General features: G+C 40.7%; 1 protein-coding gene across 1 annotated transcript in view; it reads left to right on the forward strand.

Moving 5' to 3' along the window:
* LOC138656782 (uncharacterized) overlaps positions 1 to 23,529 on the forward strand; it is a 45,832-nt gene that overhangs the window by 16,463 nt on the left and 5,840 nt on the right. The window contains exons 3-6 of the mRNA XM_069744028.1: positions 2,251 to 2,315; positions 3,722 to 3,791; positions 10,996 to 11,087; positions 12,391 to 12,463. Coding sequence (XP_069600129.1) covers positions 2,251 to 2,315; positions 3,722 to 3,791; positions 10,996 to 11,087; positions 12,391 to 12,463 — 300 coding nt within the window. The remainder of the gene's footprint in view (positions 1 to 2,250; positions 2,316 to 3,721; positions 3,792 to 10,995; positions 11,088 to 12,390; positions 12,464 to 23,529) is intronic.

Genomic DNA, 23,529 nt, shown 5'->3' on the forward strand with positions numbered 1-23,529 from the left:
ACAGGGGAGATGGCATACAGGCATATATTGAGGGGAAAATGACAGGTGTGAGGTCAAAATGACAGGTGTTGGGGGGGAAATGGGGAGAGGAGTGAGGGGGAAATGAGAGATGTGAGGGGGGAAATGAGAGGCGTGATGGGAAAATGAGGGAAGTGAGGTGCTATAGCCAACCACAGTCAGTTACTATGCCTGGGTAACGCCGGGCTTTTCAGCTAGTAACATATGAAAAACCACATACATTGAAAATGCTGAAATAACGTAGTAACAAAAATACTTCTATCTCAGAAACTTTATGTGATAGAGGAAAACTAAGCATATTTTTTGAATCAGCACATCAAACTCTATAAAACAGACATATTACCTTTGCTGATGATTTTTTTTTGTGTTGACCAACCTAACCTTCCCTTTGATTATACTGAGCAGTATCTTCAGCAATACTTCAGTTTAGCTTCCTCCTCCTCTCCTGTTTTTTACTATGCACTTATTGTGATAAAAGTCACACATAGAATAGGTCAGAGGAGTGTATTTCTGGGCTAGTTTTACCAGTATAAGGATTTCCCTATATGTATGGTACTATGGTTGCTATAGATACTCCACAGTTTACACTAAACATTTCTCCGTGCGGCTCAATTACTGTATATGTGAGACGTAATGTGGAGGAGATTCCCAGTCACATCATCCACCTTTGAACTAGAAGTGAAGTGATCCTTCGGAAATTGTATGTGTCTCAACACAGGAGAAACGCAATCCATAGACCAGAAGTGACAGCATTTGCGATCACATGATCTTCCGGTGGTCCAGAAGCCACACTGCTGTCGGGGCATGCGTTCCAGGCATATGGACTTGCATTCCAGAGACTGGAAATGGCGTCAGATGCCTCTGTAGTGGGAGGTGGATCTACTGTACTTATAAAACATGCACCGGACATGATGATGAAGCGGACCAAATCTCATGTAGGGGCACTGACCCAATCAGACCCATTTTTTGGTATACTTGCCACTGCAAGAGTCCAACCTGTATTCCCATATATTATTTAACCCCCTCCCTGATGAATCCCCTGAATGGAGGGGGAAACGCGTTGGGAATCCATACAATTCCTATGGGAAATTTGAGGGCAGGCTGCACCTGGGTACTGCCCTTGTAAGGGCAGGAGCAATGCAGGGGCATGACAAGGAGTTTTAGAGGAAAAGAGTAACTTAAAACCTCCCCCACCACTATCATTGTTCCCCTCCTGATCCAGTCTTGTGTACCTGGGGGCAGAAAGAAAACCACATTGGTGAGATCAAACCAATTTTTGAAACACAGAGTATGTATAGCATTTATCAGCTGTGTCTCACTAATAAGAAATAGGCACTGTGGATCTGGCTCTGAATTTACTTGTCATTAATAGTACAATCCTGACGGGTAACAAAAACTATTACGGTATTTAACAAAACAGTCTACGCTTATATCACACATTGTGATGCACTATGAAATAAAGTGGTTATATAGATCAGATAAATGAATGATGGGCCTTCTTGAGTTTTTGGGGGGGATTTTTTGAGGATTTCTACCTTTCCTGAAGCAGTTTTTAAGTGTTTTAGAAAAAAAAAAATTTCCAAGAGGTTTTTTTTCTGCAGCCTTCTGATCTAACAGTCTCTGGTTTAGGTCACGTTCACATGTTCATTATTTGGTCAGTATTTGTAAAGCCTAAATCAGGAGTGGAATAATCAGAGGAAAAGATTAGCAGAAACACGTCACCACTTCTGTATATATCACCCACTCCTGGTTTTAGCTTACAAATACTGATGTAAAATACTGAACGTGTGAATGTCGCCTTAGAACGACTGTAAAATACTGAACGTGTGAATGTCGCCTTAGAACGAATTCCATCAGGATCCTCTTCAAAGAACTGACTTGCATTTATTTTCCACAATGCCCCTTTAGGAAAAAAAAAATGCTCAAACAACTCTTCATATGAAAAGCAATGTGTAAACGAACACAAATAATAATAATAATTGTTTTACAAGCATTTTTGAAGCAGTTAAAAAGAAAAACAAAAAAAGTAGTGTGAAGATAGCCTTAGACACTCTGATTACTGCTGGATTTCAACATGCAAGGTCCCTGTTACCTCTTCCACAATTTAAATAAACATGGATACCTGGTGCAGTCAGGAGAAATAGCGTTCGGCCTAACACGCATCTCAGCTCAAGATGTTTTAGATGTAAGTAAACCAATTATGATAATAATTTAAGAAATGGTTTCTTGCAGGTGAAGAACAAACAAACATTTCTCCCACTAGACCTAAAAAACTCCAGCGTGGAGACAAGACCAAGGTATGGTAAAACAAATGCAACCATCTGAAGGTCACACTTCTAATGTTTCTTACATCCAAAGAGGTTTTTTTAATATAGTATTCCTTTAAATTTCTCATATGAATCAACTTCTAAGTTGATTTATGATCAATAAAAGTTCAACTGTTAAAAGGTGTTTTCCACTTTCAAGAAACTGGACCTCAAACACTCTAAAATACCTAAACTAATGCCGGCTACCCTCCACTGCTTGCGTCTTGGTTTTTGCCTATAGCAGTGACATCACATTGACAGTGCACATCACTGCTTAGAGCCGAGGCTGGACATGAGGGGGGTGAAGACCTTCTCTATTTCTTATTTTAGAGTATTGGGGTCCACTGTTCTGTAATTGGGAAACCTCTTTAACTGGTCAATAACCAGCGTAGAAGAGAGATACGGTAAGAGGTATGCACCCTGTCATTAGAATAAGCTCACTAATGGATTGACTAGTAACTCGTTCTCCAATCCCTTTGGGTTGAACTGGCAACCTCTTTTTTCAACCGATCACCACTTTGCAACAGCCCCCACTTCAGTCTCTCCAAAATCCCAAGTTCAAAACATAGGTGAGCTGTTAATTCCCTTTTTCACTGTGATACACAGACCATTGAAGCCAAACTGTCCAAGATTTTAAATTAAATCCCATTGGAAAAATGTTATATACCGGTATATATTTACTTTTCAGAGAAAGTGTACTCATTTCTGATATATATATATATATATATATATATATATGTATATATATGTATATATATATATATATATATATATATATATATATATATATATATAGTGCTCAGTATAAAGGAGTATCTCACTGAACACCAATACAATTTCCAAAATTTTGACACGACTGAGATTTTTGGCACATTTGTTTAATCCATAACATAAAAGTAAGGTTATATTATTAACCTTCATTATAAAATCTTCAGTTTTACTTACCGTAAATTAGTTGATGCACAAATTAATAAATCCCATGGCTGCAACATCACTCTCAATCCAGCTTCCATTCTCTAAAAGAGGACTTTCTTCAAGAATGGAAAAAGATAGATGTTGCAATATGATGCTGACTTGCTCATACCATGCCTAGAAGACTGTTCTTAAAAATGATGGAGGTCATACAAAATACTAAATATAGTAGTTTTTGATTTGGGGTGTACTGATTTTTTGCTTCAACTAATTTGTTTAAAACTGAAGATCGTGTAATGAAAGTTATATTATTAACCTTAGTCTCATAATGTGGGTTAAAAAATGTTCTATGAAACTCAGTCTTGTCAAAATTTGTGCAATTCTTCTTGTGTTATGTGTGTGTATATATATATATATATATATATATATATATACTGTTGGAAAATGACATAAGAACCATCACAGGGTATTTTGTACTTTCACAGGTACAGATATTTAATGACGTAAACTCCAATATGGCAGCCCAGGCTTGGCTCAAGCTTGCTAATGTTGAAGGTAAGATGTGTATTCAGCTTTCCATATTATGCATAGTCCAGGACATGGAGGGAATGTGCAAAACTCAGGAAGATTCTATTTAGTGTTCTATTTGTCATGAATTATTCCCTCAAAAACTGTGGAAAATCCAACATTATATTGAAAAGTGATCTAGGGGAACGACTCTCAGAGAAGATTTTGCAGGAGAGGTTTACTGCATATCAATAGGTGCTGCAAAGTGTTCCTTACTTACAATTAATCTACATTTGCACACTGAAGAGTAGAGATGATAGAACATTTTCAAATTCACCTGTTTTTTGATAATATTTAAAAAAACATTCAATATGTGATGAAAAAAAATTGCTGGGAATTGCAGGTAGTTACATTGTGCTGAGATAATAGGGCCAGCAGTGTGAGGTTTCATGCTTGTTTTCATGTGTTTAAGTGGCCTCTGTAAGTTGGAAGTCAGATGTGAGATAGAGACGGGCACAGTTCTGGCGTAGGAGAATCTGTGGTTGTCATGATGCCCTTAAGGACATGTGAAGCCTGTGTGTGTTCTCCGTAGTCATTGTGTAAAATTTTTGAATTTTTCAAACTAGCTGTAAGAGGAACGATAAGTGGGGAAAAAAGAAACGCAGAGGAGAAATGAGACAAGATTAATAGGAAGAAAGACGTTAGTGTGGATGTGTGATGAGCACTTTTGCTGTGTTACCTAAATTCTTAGCAAGCGTTCAGTTGGATTCAGTATAGAGAGAGTGATGGGGAAAGAGAAAGTAGGAGACAGAAAGAGAGGAGGTAGAGAGGGAAGGGGAGAAAGAGACCCATGGGGTCTGCGACATATAAAATCTGCTACAATGTGTAAAACAGTAATGGCCGTTTTAGGACAATTCACAAGAATCGAATCGCACATTGTTCAAATTTGACAGGACCTGTGGATTTCAGAAAATTAGACTTGAATTCGATTTGCCTGAAATCGGTCCTCTTTGCTGAAGAGTCTAAGAGTTCAACCATTGTAAACAGATGTAACTTGTTGTCCAGTGCAGACATTGATATAGCTGTAAATGGAAACACTAAGGGGCCCATTCACCGAAACTGGTGCTCCTTCTCTTTCTGCTGATGTGCACGATTATCAGATTTGTACAACAGTCATGGACCAAAGTACATTTCTGTCGTAACTTAGAGAACTTTTGTGGCGTAAATTATGAAGAATTTGTCTGGCTATGCTCTGCCACGTCCCAGCAAATGGACAAACTAATATGTCTAGGTGATGGTGTGGGTACAGAAGCTTTCCTTAACTGAAAGATCACCCGTGGAGCTCTGCTTAACTGACAGCCAAGCTCTTGCAGCAATTGTCAGGGCCAGTGCCAGCACCATCCTTGGCTGTTTAACCCTTTCAATTATGTGGTCAAAATTGGTTGCAGCATCCAAAGGGTTGTGATAAAGAAGGGGCTTTTTCTTAAACTGTGTCGAGACCACCATATCGTGATCGTGTGGTACCAATGAATGCTATGGAAATCGGAGGTCAAACAAAGACCTGCTGATCTGCCGGATATAGTGGCCTGTTTGACCCTGCCATATGCAAAGTCTAATAAGCTTCCTCTAAATGAGACGCAGACAGATCTAATACCTTGCATTGCATATGTATTGCTGGCAGGGCTGAACTGGGACTGAGGTTCAGTCCTAGAAATCAAAAGCCCACAGTCCATAGAGGCCCATACTCTCTTTCCTAGATGAGGATCACAATTTAGGAAATGACCCTGCCTGAAGATAAAATAAATCAAGATGTACTGCAAAACTAATACTACCAATAATACCGCTACATAATGCCCCCACATAGTGATAGAATTCCACCATATTGATCAATTCCAAACTCCACTGGGATATTACCAATATTATCATCAATATTGCAATATTATAACAAATAATACCTCCAGACCATAAACATACAGCTCTTGCAAAAATTAAGAGACCATAGCAAAATGTTCAGTTTGTCTGATTTTTCTCTTAATAGGTATATTTTTGATTAAAATGTAAATTGTTCTTTTCTAATATATAATTGCCTAGAATACTACTTCCTGCAATTTGTGCCAACTTCCGTGGCTTTGTCCGGAGCTAATGTCCGGAGCTAATGTCCGGAGCTAATGTCCAGAGATTAATTGCCTAGAATACTACTTCCTGCAATTTGTGCCAACTTCCGTGGCTTTGTCCGGAGCTAATGTCCGGAGCTAATGTCCGGAGATAAGTGACGTCAACAGTGTCCAGTGTCTGATTGGTTGCCGCCTGCTGCGAGCGACCAATCAGAAACGTGCCGTACTGTGACACACTCCGCCCGCCATTTTGGTGTGATTTTTGAATTTTTACCTCACAGCAAGTTTCTACTGCGTGGAGGCGGGCCCAGTGACGTTGCTCTTCAAGCTCCTGCCGAATTTCGTCAAAAAAATGATAATACCATTTACCAAAACTATATATATTTAGTTGTGAAGTGGTTCAGTGACATTTTCACACCAATTTTGAACTTTTGTTTGGTGTTTTCTCCATATACTGCATATTATTTTTGTTCTTTCTTACTATTATTTATTAATTGTATTATTCTTACATTTGAATAAATAAAGTATATATGGATTCTAGACTCCCGATTCTTTAGAATCGGGCTGCCATCTAGTATTCTATAAACTTCTGACAACATGTCTCTGAATTTCCAAGCAATAAATTTTGCATTTTTTTTCTAACAAATGAAAATGGTCAAAATAAAAAAAGTGCTTTCAGACATCAAATAATGCAAAGAAAACAAGTTCAGAATCATTTAGAAACAACAATACTAATGTTTTAACTCAGGAAGAGTTCAGAAATCAGTATTGTATGAAATAACCATGATTTTTAATCACAGCTTTCATGCGCCTTGGCATGCTTTCCACCAGTCTTTCACACTGCTTCTGGCGCAAAAATGTAAGCAGTACTTCTTTGTTTGATGGCTTGTGACTATCCATCTTCCTCTTGACTACATCCAAGAGGTTTTCAACGGGGTTCAGGTCTGGAGATTGGGCTGCCCATGACAGGGTTTTGATGTGGTGGTCTCTTAATTTTTGCCTGAGCTGTATATTACCGTCATATACAGTATGGTAGTGCTAATACCACCATACTGATCATAAATCAAAACTACTGTATAAAGACTAATATTACCACCATACAACCCATACAGCAGTGATGTAATGGTAGATATTAGTGACTCAGTGGAGAAGTTCTCAATGATTGTAATCATTTACTTTGCATTTTGCCTAAACCGCCATACCCACTTCTTTGGTTTATTGCTTTTCCAGCACCCACCTCAAATTCCCCCACTTCTGCACAAACCATAGTACTATAACCACTGTACTAAATAGTAATAATGCGCCCTTTGTGCCTCCTCATAGCAGTAATTCAGTCCCCTATATAAATGGTGTCCCCCTTGTGCCTTCTTGTAATAATACTGCCTACCTGTGCCTAACAATACTAATATTAACAACAATAATAATTCACCCCTGTGGTTCCTTATAATGATATAACAATGCTCTAGTTGTGCTTACTTATAAGGGTACGCTCCCATGACCCACAGAGGCTAGATGTTACAGCGTTGTGGATCGGATTTCTAGAAATCCCATGTCCACTATGCATGCATGTGGGCCTGCGGATCACCCACGGAGACGGGCATGCAGTGCAGGTTTACGATCCGCAGCATGTCAACTAAACTTGCAGAGACACCAGTCTCCTCAACAAAAATGTAATCAATAAAAATGTACTGAACGTGGTGAATCCCCACAGTTCGGTGAACACATGTGGATTTACCTGCATTCAATAGAAGGCAGCGCTTTAGATGCAGTGAACATACGCTGCATCCAAAGTGCTGCTAGTTCCGGAGCATGTGCACATAGCCTAAGAATGACCCCTCATTGTGCCTCCATGCATACTGACCCTTTATTTCAGGGGTGACAAACTGCATTCCTCGAGGGCCTCAAACCATGCGTGTTTTCAAGATTTCCTTAGCATTGCACAAGGTGCTGGAATCATTCTCTGCAGGGGATTAAATTATCACCTGCGCAATGCATGGAAATCCTGAAAACATGACTTGGTTGCAGCCCTCGAGGAATGCAGTTTGACACCCCTGCTTTATTTTGCCTCCCCTTTGCCTGCCAAAGGATAAAAAGATATAATAATACCTCACCTCATTCTTAGGGCTCATACTCACCTGCTAGAAACTCGGATGAGTCTCGCACATCAATACCCGGCACTGCCCCCGACACTCAGGAGTGGAGCGTGCGGCTGCATGTATTGCTATGCGGCCGCACGCTCCGCTCCTGAGTGCCGGGTGCAGTGCCGGGTATTGCCGTGAGAGAATCATCTGAGTTTCTCGCAGGTGAGTATGAGCCCTTACGCTGAGTGGTGATGCACTCCTCCACTGCAGACCCCGGGCTGGTGCAGGTGACGCAATGAAATCATATCATCACACTGCCTGACATCCGCTTCACTGCACCTATCCTTTCCTATCGTACGGTCCTATCCTATTTATTCCATTTCTAGATGTTCTGACCCCGTTTTCTCCATCTTGTTCTAATTCTATTTATTTTGTTGCATTCCTTTTTTTAGTTTGTCTATCACTACTTTTCTATCTCCTGTTCATTACTATGCTATCTGTTCCTCTACTTTTATTACTATTCCTATCTCATCCATCCCTATCCTACATGTTATATTTTGTTTATATTTATTACATTCCTGTGCTATCCATTCCAAGCCTGTTTCTTTCATTTTTTTTGGTTTCAATCCTTTCTTTTTTGTATTTTATAAAGTCTTTTTCTGTCCTTTCGCATCCCTCACTATCTATTCTATATTTTGATCCTATTCTATTCTTTCCTATCGGTGCTTATTTGTAACTACCATATCATTTCCAATACTATCAGATCCATTCCTATCCATTTTTAGAATCTGTTCTTATCCTTTCTTTTCCTAATTATTGCTATCCTATCTATTAAATTTACTTCTTATCTCTTTTAACCCTTGACATGTACACGTACATCGCAGAGGGAAGTGCGTTCCTGCAAACCACCGAACATGACAGCAGACCATTCCTCCACATCACCCCGCTTGGCTGTACCGCCCCCTGCATCTACGATAGCTGTGATAGGCCTATTAATTCTGACAAGCCAATCACAGCAATCTGACAATAAAGTAAAAAAAAAATCTTTGTGACACGCTGTGATTGGTGCTGTCTGAGAAAGTACCAATCACAGCAGTCACAATGAATAGGGTGATCGCGACGTCACCTCTGCGGACTAACCCTTTTGTCGCTGATTGACTGAACAATAGTTACCAATCGGCACCAAAACAGTAGATTTTAAATAGTGATTACTGCACTGCTCACCATCTTTTCAACAGATGTGGAGTGGAGAGGGGTTGTGGAGATCTTCTCTTACCTGAGAAAAAGATTTTGCATTGGTGACCAGTGGGATCTGTCTCCTGCAATCCTGTGCTATTTGCTGTGCTGTGTGATCAAATTGTGATCACAGCAGCAGCCACAGTTACCATATCCCTGTTCCTGCTCTCCCTACCCCCAATCCCACCCACTCCCCAATGTAATTTTGATGCATTTGTTTCCACCTTTTCCGTGTGCTTGGCGTCCTGCGTTGAGCATTCGTGCTCTTACCGTGGCCGCAGCACTATGATCAGCATCGCTTCTGGGACTTTTTTTTTTTTTGTAAAACTGTAGGTAGAGTAGCGGATGTCGCAGTGTAAGTGACGTCCGATTTTCTTGTAAAAAAAAAGATTATAGTAGCTAGCACAGAGTAGCTTTATAGGTAGAGAGGTATCGTATTAAGGGAGCGCACATCGCAGTGTAAGTGATGTCTGTTTTTCTTTTGCACAAAAAAAGATTAGTTAGCGCCGACTAAAGTGTTTCTTCTATATTTCTCCTTTTTACTTTTTTCTCTACTTTTTTTTTACTTCTTTTGTATCTGTTTGTTTCTCTACATTTTTGCTCTCCATTTTTTCTCTCTACTTTTTATAGTAAATTCAAGAATAAATTGTACCTTTTACAGACTCCCCACACAACACACGTATAAAAGCATACACACATGCCCAGTGTTTTGAAGAATAAAATAAAAATGGCCCATTCGTCAAGAAGACACTATTCACCAGAAGAGGCGTAAGCTTTCCTTGCCGCTGACACGGATTCAGGCAGTGAGGAAGATCCCACATTCCTCTATTTTTCTTCCTCCTCCTCATCTAGTGAAGAGGGACCCCCATCAATGTGCCCTATGACTAAGGCAGCCCCTTCTGCAATCAATCCCATGTGGACTCCAGCCCCAGAAAATTATCAGCTTGTTATTCCGGATTTCAAGGGTAGCGTAGGAGTCCAAATTGACGCTAAAGGCCTCATTAAAATTTACTTTTTCAAATTCTATAATAAATGTTATGGTGGCCCAGACAAATTTGTTTGCCCATCAATTTTTTACACAAAATCCCATGTCATCACAGGCAAGAAATTGTATATGGGAGGTGAAGGAGAGATTGGTGTCAAACATAACACCCAGACAGCGCGCCTGCTGCCGGGCGTTATTATGGTGCAACCCACGGAGAGGGAAATGTCAGATATAGGAAAGTTAGTAGATGGCGGGAGCAGAAGAAGTTCAGTTTTGGAAAGGTTGAGTTTCAGATAGAGAGCGGACATGATGTTGCAGGCTGTGGACAGACAGTCACTGGTGTTCTGAAGTACAGCAGGGGTAAGGTCATCCTAATTTACACCTAATTTATCTATCCTATATAGTCTTATACAATTCATTACTCCACTATGCTGTCCTTTATTCTTTCATCCTTTCTTATCTCATCTAATCCTTAATCCTTTCCAATCTTATTCACCCTATCCTATCTGTTGCTTTATAATGTTATCTTTTGTAATTCATTTTATTTTATTCTTTCACATCCTTTCATATTATTTTTTAATACCATTACTAATCTAATCTGTTCCCACAGTAGTCTATCCTTCTGCTTCTTCTGTTCCTGTCCTATGTATCACTCCTATCTCCTCTGTATCTGTCCATCCCTACTGTAGATCTGTATGCTATATCTCTTCCTTTTCTATTTTTATCCATTTAGTTCTCATTTTATGCTTTTAATGTTTTCCAAATCTTTAGCTTCTGGTCCTTTTCAGTTCTTTATATATTTACTAAACGGTCCATTCTTCTTGTGATAACTACAGACTATTCTGCAGTTATGAATATGATAAAGTTTGTAAGTGATAAACAAGCAATGAGTGAGGATCCAAGAGCAAAGAAGAATTTACTCAACCAGGTAAGAGTTTTGATATTTTTGTAAAATAGAAAAAAGTTCACATTGTAATTCCTGATTTAATTATAACTATCTAACAGTTTACCTGACTTTTAATTTTCTGTAACAATAAAAGTGCACCAGGGGGCATCTCTTGAGGAGGAAGGGTATGGTAGGACATAGTAAGAAGGAACATAAACCAGCTCACCCATGATTCAGCAACCAAACCTCGGGAGCACGGACCCGCTGTGTCCAGGCGTGCAAGATCCAAAAAAAGAGAAAGAAATGTCCAGCTTCACCGAGTCCGTAAAAAGGCGATTTCTTTATTAAACTTTAAACATGGAGGATACAGACTTCAGCACAACCATATGGGTAAGAATCTCAACGCGTTTCTGGAGACTAGGCTCCCTTAATCATGGAAACGCGTTGAGATACTCGGTGAAGCTGGACATTTCTTTCTCTTTTTATGGTAGGACATGCATTATGGCCACTATGCCGATTTAGGTCAAGAGTAGTTTAAAGAAAGGACTTTGAGGGCGATTCATTAAGACCAAAAAGCAAAGCGAGTACCAGCTCAACTGGTGTAGATAAGCTTATATCAAGGCACAGACCATGTTCTTGTGTAGCTGGAAATCCAAAAATTAATCTTTAGTCCAGCCACATGAGTAAAGGATGAAATCATCTTTATTGAATGTTGAATAAAAACAACTAACAGAGTAACGCCATAAAATTCGGCTCCAAACTTCATTTTATGATGTAACTTTTTACAACATGATTTTACTCAATATTCAATAGAAAACATTTTATGTTTTATCCAAGTGCCTGGAGTAAAGATGCCTTTTTGGTGATTCATTATTGAAGCTCTCACCTAAGTAGACTGTCCTCCTGATAATCTACAGTCTGCAGTTGCCACAAATGTACGCAAACCTGAGGCTGGTGTACATTGATGGAGTATGCTACTCCACTTTAGTGGCATAACTTATGATGAATTTGAGGGTTGGACGTCCTACCCATGCCCGTATTGACATAGCTGGCCAGGACTGATGTATAAATGCTAAAAGTCCCAATGTGCCAAGTTGCAGGAAAATATTGGGACTTATTATGGTGTTTATGCCAGATTTCTGGAATATACTCCCTAATGAACTGCCCCGTTTAAATGCCTGGCATGCACCTACGGCCTTGTTGTTTGACCTATATGGCCTGTCCCGATCTCCATATTTTCTATTTTATTTTTTTGCTGGGTGGGGAAGAGGGGTTCATTTTGGTTGAAGAAAGCAGCACAGTTTCTATAATTCACTGTTCATAACATTTTATATCTTTTAAACAGGCATTGGAACAATACATGAAACCGGAATATGTTCCCTCAGCCCAACGGTGGTTACTAAATGCTCGGCCTGAAGGTAAACTTAATATGAATGGCATCAAGACCTCCTACGTACAGTTCATGTAGTAAATTACAAGTATAAAGAGGCAAAATAAATGTGTGAATATTCGACCTGAAAATATAACACTTATTCCTAGCAAATCACCAAGGTTACAGAATTATTTATTTTGAAATATGTTTCTCAATGTGAGATGTGAACATAAATGACTTTTCTAATATGCGACTTACAACTGTGATCTTCATAGAGTAAATATAATGTTCAGTACTTTAGACCATGTATCGTACAATAGCATCAATGGCAACGAGAGGAAAATTCAATGTATTGCCCAAAACGTTTGCAGATGTGTTTTTCTCGTGTACTTTACTATACAGTATATACACTATTATCTGTGACAGGTCAGACACTGACAGTGAAGGGTCACACTGCAGGATTTGCGCCTGGTGTCCATCCCCTATCAGGCCCATCTTGGGTATACACTGCACATTTTTGTGATGCATTTGTTCAGATGTTTAGATGATTTTTTCGTTCACTCATTCACAGATGTAGCAGCCATAACCTTTTAATTTGTATGTAAGCTTCACTGTATGTTTTTTTTTTTTTACAAATCAAGCTGTCATTTTTGTAAAGTGAAATTTTGCCAAACACACGGTTAGGGGTTAAATTTGTATTAACTTTTTATGATTCCCCTCTGCTTTTCTCAACAGAACATTGAGAGAAGTGAATGACAGTTGTGATTTGCACATTTGCAGTCAGCTGACCACCCACGTGAAAGAGGGTGGTGCTGTTATGGACAGTAAGGAACACGCTGTCACTTTAAGAGACTGCACCCCCTTGTCTGGCATGATGGAATGTTCTGCTTCTCCCCTGCAATAGACTGTGTGAATGAACTGGACTGAGCAGAGGGTGGGGGTGGAGCCTGGACAGCTCAGGGAAGAAGCAGAACATTCCATCACGCCAGACAAGGGGGTGCAGTCTCTTAAAGTGACAGCGTGTTCCATACTGTCCATAACAGTACCACCCTCTTGCATGCTCCCACAGTGACTGCAGAAATTTGTCTAGAGTCTGAAAAACCCCTTTAAAAATGAGACTTTATACCCTCTAACCTGTATTTTACTCCAAGTATATACAGTGGGGAAAATAAGTATTTGATACACTGCCAATTTTGCATGTTTTCCAGCCTACAAAGAATGGAGAGGTCTGCAATTTTTATCATATGTACACTTCAACTGTAAGAGACAGAATCTAAAGATATAAATCAGAAAAGCACATTGTATGATTTTTAAATAATTAAATTGCATTTTATTAAATTAAATAAGCATTTGATCATCTACCAAGTAGCAAGAATTCTGGCTCTAACAGACCTATTAGTTTTTCTTTAAGAAACCCTCCTACTCTGCACTCATTACCTATATTAATTGCACCTGTTTGAACTCATTACTTGTATAAAAGAATATGTCCACACACTAAATTGATCAAACTCCAACTTCTTCACCATGGCCAAAACCAAAGAGCTGTCTAAGGACACCAGGTACAAAATTGTAGACCTGCACGAAGTTGGGATGGAATACAAGAAAATAAGCAAGCAGCTTGGTGAGAAGGCAATTGTTGGCACAATTATTAGAAAAAAGAAGAAGCATAAGATGACTGTCAATCTTCCTCGGTCTGGGGCTTTTTGCAAGATTTCGCCTCGTGGGGTAAGGATGATTCTGGGAAAGGTCAGGAATCAGCCCCAAAACTACACGGGAGGACCTGGTCAATGACCTGAGGAGAATTGGGACCACAGTCTCAATCAATAACGTTAGTAACACACTACACCATCATGGATTAAATCCTGCAGGGCTTGCAAGGTCCCCCTGCTCACGCCAGCACATGCCAAGGCCCACTTGACGTTTGCCAATGACCATCTGGATCATCCATAGGAGGCATGGAAGAAGGTAATGTGGTCAAACTTGACTAAAATAGAACTTTTTGGTGTCAACTCCACTCACCGCGTTTGGAGGAAGAAGGATAATAATAATAATAATAATAATAATCTTTATTTTTATATAGCGCTAACATATTCCGCAGCGCTTTACAGTTTGCACACATTATCATCGCTGTCCCCAATGGGGCTCACAAACAAGGACACCGTCTTTGCTGTGAAGCAGGGTGGGGGAAACATCATACTTTGGGGATGCTTTTCTGCGAAGGGGGAAGGATGACTGCATCATATTGAAGGGAGAATGGATGGGGTCATGTATCGTGAGCTTTTGGCCAACAATCTCTTCCCTCAATAAGAGCATTGAAGATCGGTTGTTGCTGTGTCTTCCAGTATGAAAATGACTCGAAACACACAGCCAGGGCAACGAAGGAGTGGCTCCGTAAGAAGCATTATGCATTGGCCTAGCCAGTCTCCCAAACTGAACCCAATAGAAAATCTTTGGAGGAAGCTGAAACTCAATGTTTCCTAGCGACAGCCCCGAAACCTGAAAGATCTGGAGAAGATCTGTATGGAGGAGTGGGCCAAAATCTCTGCTGCAGTGTGTGCAAACTTTGTCAAGAACTACAGGAAACGTCTGACCTCTGTATTTACAAACAAAGGTTTCTATGCCAAATATTAAGTTCTGCTTTTCTACTGTATCAAATACGTATTTCATGCAATAAAATGCAAATGAATTATGTAAAAATCATACAATGTGATTTTATGGATTTCCTTTATACAAGCAACGAGTGCAAACAGGTGCAATTAATACAAGTAATGAGTGCAGAGTAGGAGGGCTTCTTTAAGAAAATCTAACAGGTCTGTCAGAGCCAGAATTCTTCCTGGTTGGTAAGTGATGAAATACTTATTTCATGCAATAAAATGAAATGTAATTATTTAAAAATCATACAATGTGATTTTCTGTTTTTTATTTTTAGAATCTGTCTCTCAAGGTTGAAGTGTACCTATGATAGAAATTACAGACCTCTCTATTCTTTGTAGATGGGAAAACTTGCAAAATTGTCAGTGTATTAAATACTTATTTTCTCCACTATATGTATATAGAGATGTACTGGTATATAGAGAGGGCAGCACGGTGGCTCAGTGGTTAGCACTGTTGCTTTGCAGCGCTGGGGTTCTGGATTCAAATCCCACCAAGGTAAACATCTGAAAGGTGTTTGTATGTTCTCCCTGTGTTTGCTGACAGGGAATTTAGATTGTGAGTCCATTGGGGACAGCAATGATAATGCCTGTAAAGTGCTGTGGAATATGATGGCGCTATATGCATAATAAATATATAAATACATCTCTATTTACTAGTACATTATGTCTGTAATGAAGAAGCATACCATTTGGAGCTTTATGCAGAGAAAATATACCTCTACTCAGCAGTGCTGCCTATAGCTCAATACTAAAACTGTTACATGCCATACTAGAGGTTCACAATTTGAATCCCAAGGAAGAGTGTCCTAACTGAGCAACGTGATGTGTGACTAGGCCGCTCTCCTCCATGGGCCCCTGTGCAGCTAACCAGCTGCTCTGAGTTGCTTCTCCTGTGCCATACACTAAGTTACTGACAGGTAGTATTCCCTCTTTTTTTAAGTGTTTCTATTATACAGTCATCCTTTTATGCAATTCTTTTGCAATGCTGTTAGACACAGAAAGCGCACACTGGGGTAAGTTACTGTAAAAAGAGGTTACTCTCCTACTCTCTAGGCTCCAGTCACTAGGCATTAAGGACACTGCTCTCCTGGTTCTCCTCCTATCTTTCTGACCGCTCCTTCAGTGTATCGTTCCTTGGCTCCACTTCATCTTTTCTTCCTCTCACTGTCGGGGTACCTCAGGGCTCAGTCCTTGGCCCCTTCTCTTCTCCCTCTACACAGCCCCAATTGGACAGACCATCAGATTTGGCTTTCAGTACCATCTTCATGCTGATGACACACAACTATACACGTCAGCCCCTGACCTTACCCCGCTGTACTACAGAACGCCAGTGACTGTCTGTAGTCTCCGACATCATGTCTGCTCTCTATCTGAAACTCAACCTCTCCAAAACTGAACTTCTTCTGCTCCCGCCGTCTACTAACCTCCCTAAATCTGACATTTCTCTCTCCGTGGGTGGCACCATAATAACGCCCCGGCAGCAGGCGTGCTGTCTGGGTGTTATGTTTGACTCCGATCTCTCCTTCACCTCCCATATACAATCTCTTGCCCACTCGTGCCGCTTACACCTAAAGAACATCTCTAGAATCCGCCCTTTTCTCACCATGGAAACAACAAAAACCATCACTGTTGCCCTGATCCACTCCCGCCTGGACTACTGTAATGCTCTATTAATTGGCCTCCCCCTTACTCGACTTTCCCCTCTCCATTCCATCCTTAATGCAGCAGCCAGGGTCGTCTATCTAGCTAATCGTTACTCGGATGTGTCCGCTCTTCGCCAGTCGTTACACTGGCTGCCCATTCATTACAGGATACAATTCAAAGTACTTGCTCTCACCCACAAAGCTCTTCACAGTGCAGCACCCCCTTACATATCCTCCCTCATTTCTGTCTATCGGCCTAACCGACCACTGCGCTCTGCAAATGATTTTTGACTAACCTCCAAGACTTCTCCCGTTCTGCGCAAATCCTCTGGAATGCTCTACCCCAAGATATTAGGACCATCCACAATTTGCATAGTTTTAGGCGCTCGCTCAAAACACATTTGTTCAGAGCGGCCTACCACGTTCACTAATCAAAGTAATTTTATGTTTGTGTTTGTGTGTGTAGCCCATTCACTATCTCCATCTATCCCCCACCCCCTGAAAATGGCTGGACCATCATTGTAAATACATAATTGTAAATACACACCTGTACTTTGTATCTCCCCACCTCATTGTAGATTGTAAGCTCTCACGAGCAGGGTCGTCTTATTTCGCTTTAATTATTGTATTGTTAACGTTGTTACTTATGACAGTTGTGTTTGAAAATGTAAAGCGTTGCGGAATATGTTGGCGCTATATGAATAAAGATTATTATTATAACTTAACTTTTAATTATAATTCATGGTTAAAAATAAATACTGACTTCCAATAGATCACAACACCAAAATTTTCATCCATCTGGATTCAGTGTTGAGTGGACATAAATATTCCCCAATGTGCACCTTTTCTAGTGGGCATATGTTTGTCTAGGAATGTGGAAATGAAAGTCACAATAATGCTTCAACCAGTCACAAAAAGCCATTGTCATAGAGCCCAAAGAGCTAATAAGGAAAAATGGTATTAAACCTTTTTACACATAGGTCAAAGCCAAATATTTAAATTAAGTGACATAAAGGTACAACTAACAAGTGAGAAAATCGACACGTCTCTCCTGTCATTAGGTCCAGTTTCCAGTTAATTAGTGGCTGTATCTAACAACAGGACAATTCGCAAACTGTATATTTAAAGGTGTGAACAAAGGTAAAGATGTAGAATAGATACAGACTCATGACCAGGTAATAGGGGCCACAAATAAAGTTGAGGTCAGATAGCACCTTGAACAAGGCTATTGGTAGCTTATAGTGTAACCTGTATAGCTTATAGTGTAACCTGAGATGTCCTCAGAATTTTACCTTAAGGTACCGTCACACTCAGCGATGCTGCAGCGATATAGACAACCAGCCGATCGCTGCAGCGTCGCTGTTTAGGTCGCTGTAGAGACGTCAAACATGGCAACACCAGAACGATGCAGGAGCGATCCAGTGACGTAACGGCGACTCACTTATCGTTCTCGCTGGTTGTTAGCTCCATGTAAAACATTGCTGGCATCGTTGCTTTTGCTGTCAAACATGACGATACACGCCGACCTGACGACCAAATAAAGTTCTGGACTTCTAGCTCTGACCAGCGATGGCACAGCGGGATCCTGATCGCTGCTGCGTGTCAAACACAACGAGATTGCTATCCAGGACGCTGCAACATCACGGATCGTTGCCGTTCTCGTTGTAAGGTTGCTGAGTGTGAAGGTACCTTTAGTCCAACAGAATTTATCTCTTTTGGTGCCAAAACAAGAGGATAATGTCAGAAAAGGTGCATATTACAAGCTAAGGGACACGGCTGTAGGTAGTCCTGTGGCATTTGCTTATGTTAACTTATTCCTGGGTTGGTGAGACGATACTGTGGTCTTTCAGATTCTACGTCCGATTTACATTTTGAGTACATACATTGATGATATTTTTATTGTCTGGTCTGGCACTGAGCAGGCATTTAAAAGAAAGAAAGAAATGTGGATTATTTCAATCATAATACCTATGAAAGACAATGGATACAATCTATAATGAGATCCATATCTGAAAGATTGGGAATCATCCTCCTAAAAATCCCCTTAAACTCAGGGAGCTTAATGGGTGAGATATCTTCAGATATACCTCTAATTTTAATGTTGTTACGACGGGATCTGTCCTTTAGATCTGCCAACTTAAGCTTCAACTGACGAATCTCTGACAGAGTCAGACTGTTCCTTTAGGGACAGTGCATGTGACTTTTCCAATTCTGACAGTCTAACTTCATGGTTATCCAACCCAGAAGTGAAAAACTTGACAGTCCCCTGAAATATTTTCGTCTTGTTGTCCATATCAAGACGCAATCTGGTGCTAAGTTTATCAACCAGACTATCCATACACGTCTCAAGCGACGTTGCATCATGAAAGGTACAAGAAGACAAGGAAGACACAGATGGTTTCTCTTTCTTTGGTTTGGACTTTTTTGGACTAGGATTGGGAGAGTAATTAGTAGAGTCCTCTTCTGAAGAATTGGTAATGGAGGACCTCGTTCCCCCCCAACTTGAGGGACGCTTCCTCTTTGAGGAGGAAGAGAAGTCCATGGTCTCAGTAGGAATGAATGAAGAGGGAAGTTCCACACAGAGCTCTGCTAAGCAAACTTTAGGTGTGGACGCAGAATGAGAGAGGGCCTTGATAGAGGACTGTGAGAGCTCACTCTTAATAGAGAACGAGACTTAACTGGACTCAGCAAATTAACCAAGTCCCTTGAAGAACCACAATTAGCCCGTGGGTCCTTATTTTGTTTTTGAACTCTAGAAGAACCAGAAGATTTAGCCATAGGCAATTTAAAGGTGAGCTGACTCATGGTGTCCAGCGGTATTATAAAAAAAGTGATTGAAGGTAAGACAAGGTCCCACCACAATGTGATTGTCATGATCCAGTTCTGAGTTTATGTTCAGCTGTCTTATCTCGGGACTGGTCATGTGGGAGTTAATCCCCTCTGCTTCACTTTGAAGCTGGCTGAGCTATTTAAGTCCTCTGCAGCCTGTGGGCCAGTGTCAGCTATAGTTCATGCTGCACGGTTTGAGCACCTGACCTGGATACTTGTACTAGTGTTCCTTTGGCCTCTGACTGCCTGCACCCGTTTATGACTTGTTCTGACCTCTGGCTTGTACCCCGACTCCATCTTACGTCTCACGTTTTGGTTACCACGTTCCCGGTAGGCTCTGACTTCTTGCTTGTCCCCGACAATTCTCTGCTCGCCCCTTCTGTACCGCGCTGCTATCTTCGTGTATGACCTTGGCTTGTCTGACGTCTCTTTCATTACCTGTGACACCTGTATTGTTGTTCAGTGTTGATGCGCTGTGTGTACAACCTCTTTTCCTTAACCAGCACCCCCTGGTGGAGGTTGTTCTATACTGCACTGCAGTAGCACATTACAGTGATAATGCATAGGTTATGACATAGAAACAACTTGTTATATATTTTACCAACCTCTTACTCTAAAATTTTATCTCCCAATAAGATACAGGTAAAAGTGACATAATATTTAAATAGGTACATATATAAATATGCAATACAAATTTGTTATAAGCTTTATATAATTATTATCATTAATATTATATTAATCAGAACCAACTCCCACTTTATTAAAAGTATCTGCTAAAAAGCAATGGACCAAAAAGACCTGTTCAGGCAATAAAAATACCCAGCCCTTCCCCACCCTCAATGAAACCAAGCAAGCAATCAGTCAATATTATGCAAAGACAGAGCAGCTGTAATCTTCTGCAGCCTCCAGAAGATGGCCGTCACCGCCAGAGGAGGAGAAGCCGGGGAACCGATGAAAACAACGGTCCGTGACAGGATCTTCCCGGGTGGTTTGCTCAATAAAAACAAAAGCAAAATAGATCCCAGACCCCTGGTTCACAAGGGGCAACCCAAAGGAAGTTTTCTGAAGTGGTTCCAAAGCAATTTGAGAACTTACAAGAATATTGCAAGCAGCGATGACATCACTGAAGCGGAGGAAGATGGCGCCTGGAGCAGTCCGTGGTAGAAGCTTCACCCCCAGTGTGTCAGGTGCAGATACAGTTAAAAGGGGGCAAAAAAAACCCGGTAGGGTAGGGGCACACCCAAGGAAGGTGATCCGTTGTAGTTTGTGACATCGCCCGATTAGCAGTGACGTCACTGAGATGGAGGAAGATGGCGCCTGGAGGGGTCCCTGACAGAATCTTCATCCTTGATGTGCCAGGTCCAAACGTAGTCAAAAGGGGCAAAAAACCCCAGTTGGGTAGGGGCACACCTAAGGAAGGTCCAGGGAGGTGTTTCTTGGTAGTCTGTCACACCGCCCGATTAGCGGTGACGTCACTGAAAGAAAAAAATGCCGGACCACCAGCGCTTATGACAGACTGTGACAGGGCCCTCAAAGATGATGTGCCTGGTACCAATTCGATCAAAAAAGGGTAAAAAAACCCAGATGGCCAGGGGCAACCCCCAAAAAAACTCCAGTGGTGCTAATAGAAATTAACACAATGTCTTCAGCAGGGCAATAGAGGTTACTGAGGTAACCATAGCAACCTCACAGACACCAGGTAAAACAGGTTAACCAGAAAAAAAGCACTAAAAGCAAGAAATGTTTCAAAAATGTCATAAATCCACACAAATGTATATAAAAAATAAAAAACAATGTTTAAAAAGAAAAATTGTAGTCCTTTAGTTTATTTTACCTCAGAAAATTAGTCACTCACAGGGACAAGCCATTTGATGACGCCATTTTAAGTGTGTCATCTTCAAAACAGGATAAACAAAAAAATTTCTGAATAAAAGTAAATATGAATGGAAGCACAAATTTTCAAAAAAGATCACGTTATATGTTGCGCTAGAGGGTTACCTCAGGAGCTCGCACGACTACATCACCTGCACCTAAGCCACGCCCCCATCGTTAGTGGTATCTGTGTGTCACTTGATTTGAACATTACTTGTTTTCGTTATGACCTGTGTATAATAAGGTTCAATACCATTTGCTCTTATTGACTTTTTAAGCTCTATGCTAATGGATTTTGTGGTTTTTGTGACTATGGTGTTGTGATCTGCTAAAAAGAACATTGGAGGTCAGCATATATTTTTAGATATGAATTATAATTAAAAGTTAAATTTTATCACTAACTTTTGTTTTACAATATCTGCTTTCAATGATTTTTTTTAATTTGTTCTCTGAATACATACATACAGTGGGTACGGAAAGAATTCATACCCCTTTAAATTTTTCACTCTGTTTCATTGCAGCCTTTGGTAAATTCAAAAAAGTTCATTTTTTCTCATTAATGTACAATCTGGACCCCATCTTGACTGAAAAAAACAGAAATGTAGTAATTTTTGCAAATTTATTAAAAAAATAAAAACTGAAATATCACATGGTCAAAAGTATTCAAAACCTTTGCTCAGTATCGAGTAAAAGCATCATTTTGAGCTAATACAGCCATGAGTCTTCTTGGGAATGATGCTACAAGATTTTCACAACTGGATTTGGGGATCCTCTGCCATTCTTCTTTGCAGATCCTTCCATTTAAGGATTCTTCCATTTAAGGAACTTAAAACTTCTTCCATTTAAGGATTTTGGAGGCCACTCTGCTGTTAGGAACCTTGAGTACTGCAAAAATTCTGTTGTAACCGTGGCCAGATCTGTGTCTTGCCACAATTCTTTTTCTGAGCTTCTTGGTCAGTTCCTTTGACCTCATGATTCTCATTTGGTCTGACAAGCACTGTTAAGGTACCTTCACACTAAACGACGCTGAAGCGATCCAGACAACGATCCGGATCGCTGCAGCGTCGCTGTTTGGTCGCTGGAGAGCTGTCACACAGACCGCTCTCCAGCGACCAACGATGCCGGTAACCAGGGTAAACATCGGGTTACTAAGCGCAGGGCCGCGCTTAGTAACCCGATGTTTACCCTGGTTACCATCCTAAAAGTAAAAAAACAAACGCTACATACTTACCTACCGCTGTCTGTCCCCGGTGCTGTGCTTCTCTGCTCTGGCTGTGAGCGCCGGGCGGCCGGAAAGCAGAGCGGTGACGTCACCGCTCTGCTTTCCGGCCGCTGTGCTCACAGCCAGAGCAGAGAAGCAGAGCGCCGGAGGACAGACAGCGGTAGGTAAGTATGTAGCGTTTGTTTTTTTTACTTTTAGGATGGTAACCAGGGTAAACATCGGGTTACTAAGCGCGGCCCTGCGCTTAGTAACCCGATGTTTACCCTGGTTACCAGCGAAGACATCGCTGAATCGGTGTCACACACGCCGATTCAGCGATGTCAGCGGGAGAGCCAGCAACCAAAGAAAGGTCTGGCCCTCTAGCCCCGACCAACGACATCACAGCAGGATTCTGATCGCTGCTGCGTGTCAAACTAAACGATATCGCTAGCGAGGACGCTGCAACGTCACGGATTGCTAGCGATATCGTTTAGTGTGAAGGTACCTTTAGCTGTGAGGTGTTATATAGACAGGTGTGTGCCTTTCTAAATCAAGTCCTATCAGTTTAATTAAACACAGCTGGACTCCAATGAAGGAGTAGAACAATCTCAAGGAGGATCACAAGGAAATGGACAGCATATGACTTAAATATGAGTGTCTGAGCAAAGGGTCTGAATACTTATGACCATGTGGTATTTCAGGTTTTCTTTTTTATTAACTTTGCAAAAATGTCTACATTTCTGCTTTTTTCAGTCAAGATGGGGTGCAGGGTGTACATTACTGAGGAAAAAAAATGAACTTTTTTGAATTTACCAAATAGCTGCAATGAAACAAAGAGTATATATATATACATATATATATACTAGCTATTGGACCCATTCTACGCCCGGGTGGCAAGCATTTATATTGGTAT

The sequence above is a fragment of the Ranitomeya imitator genome, chromosome 1 (genome assembly GCF_032444005.1).
Source record: "Ranitomeya imitator isolate aRanImi1 chromosome 1, aRanImi1.pri, whole genome shotgun sequence".
NCBI classification, from domain to species: Eukaryota; Metazoa; Chordata; class Amphibia; order Anura; family Dendrobatidae; genus Ranitomeya; species Ranitomeya imitator.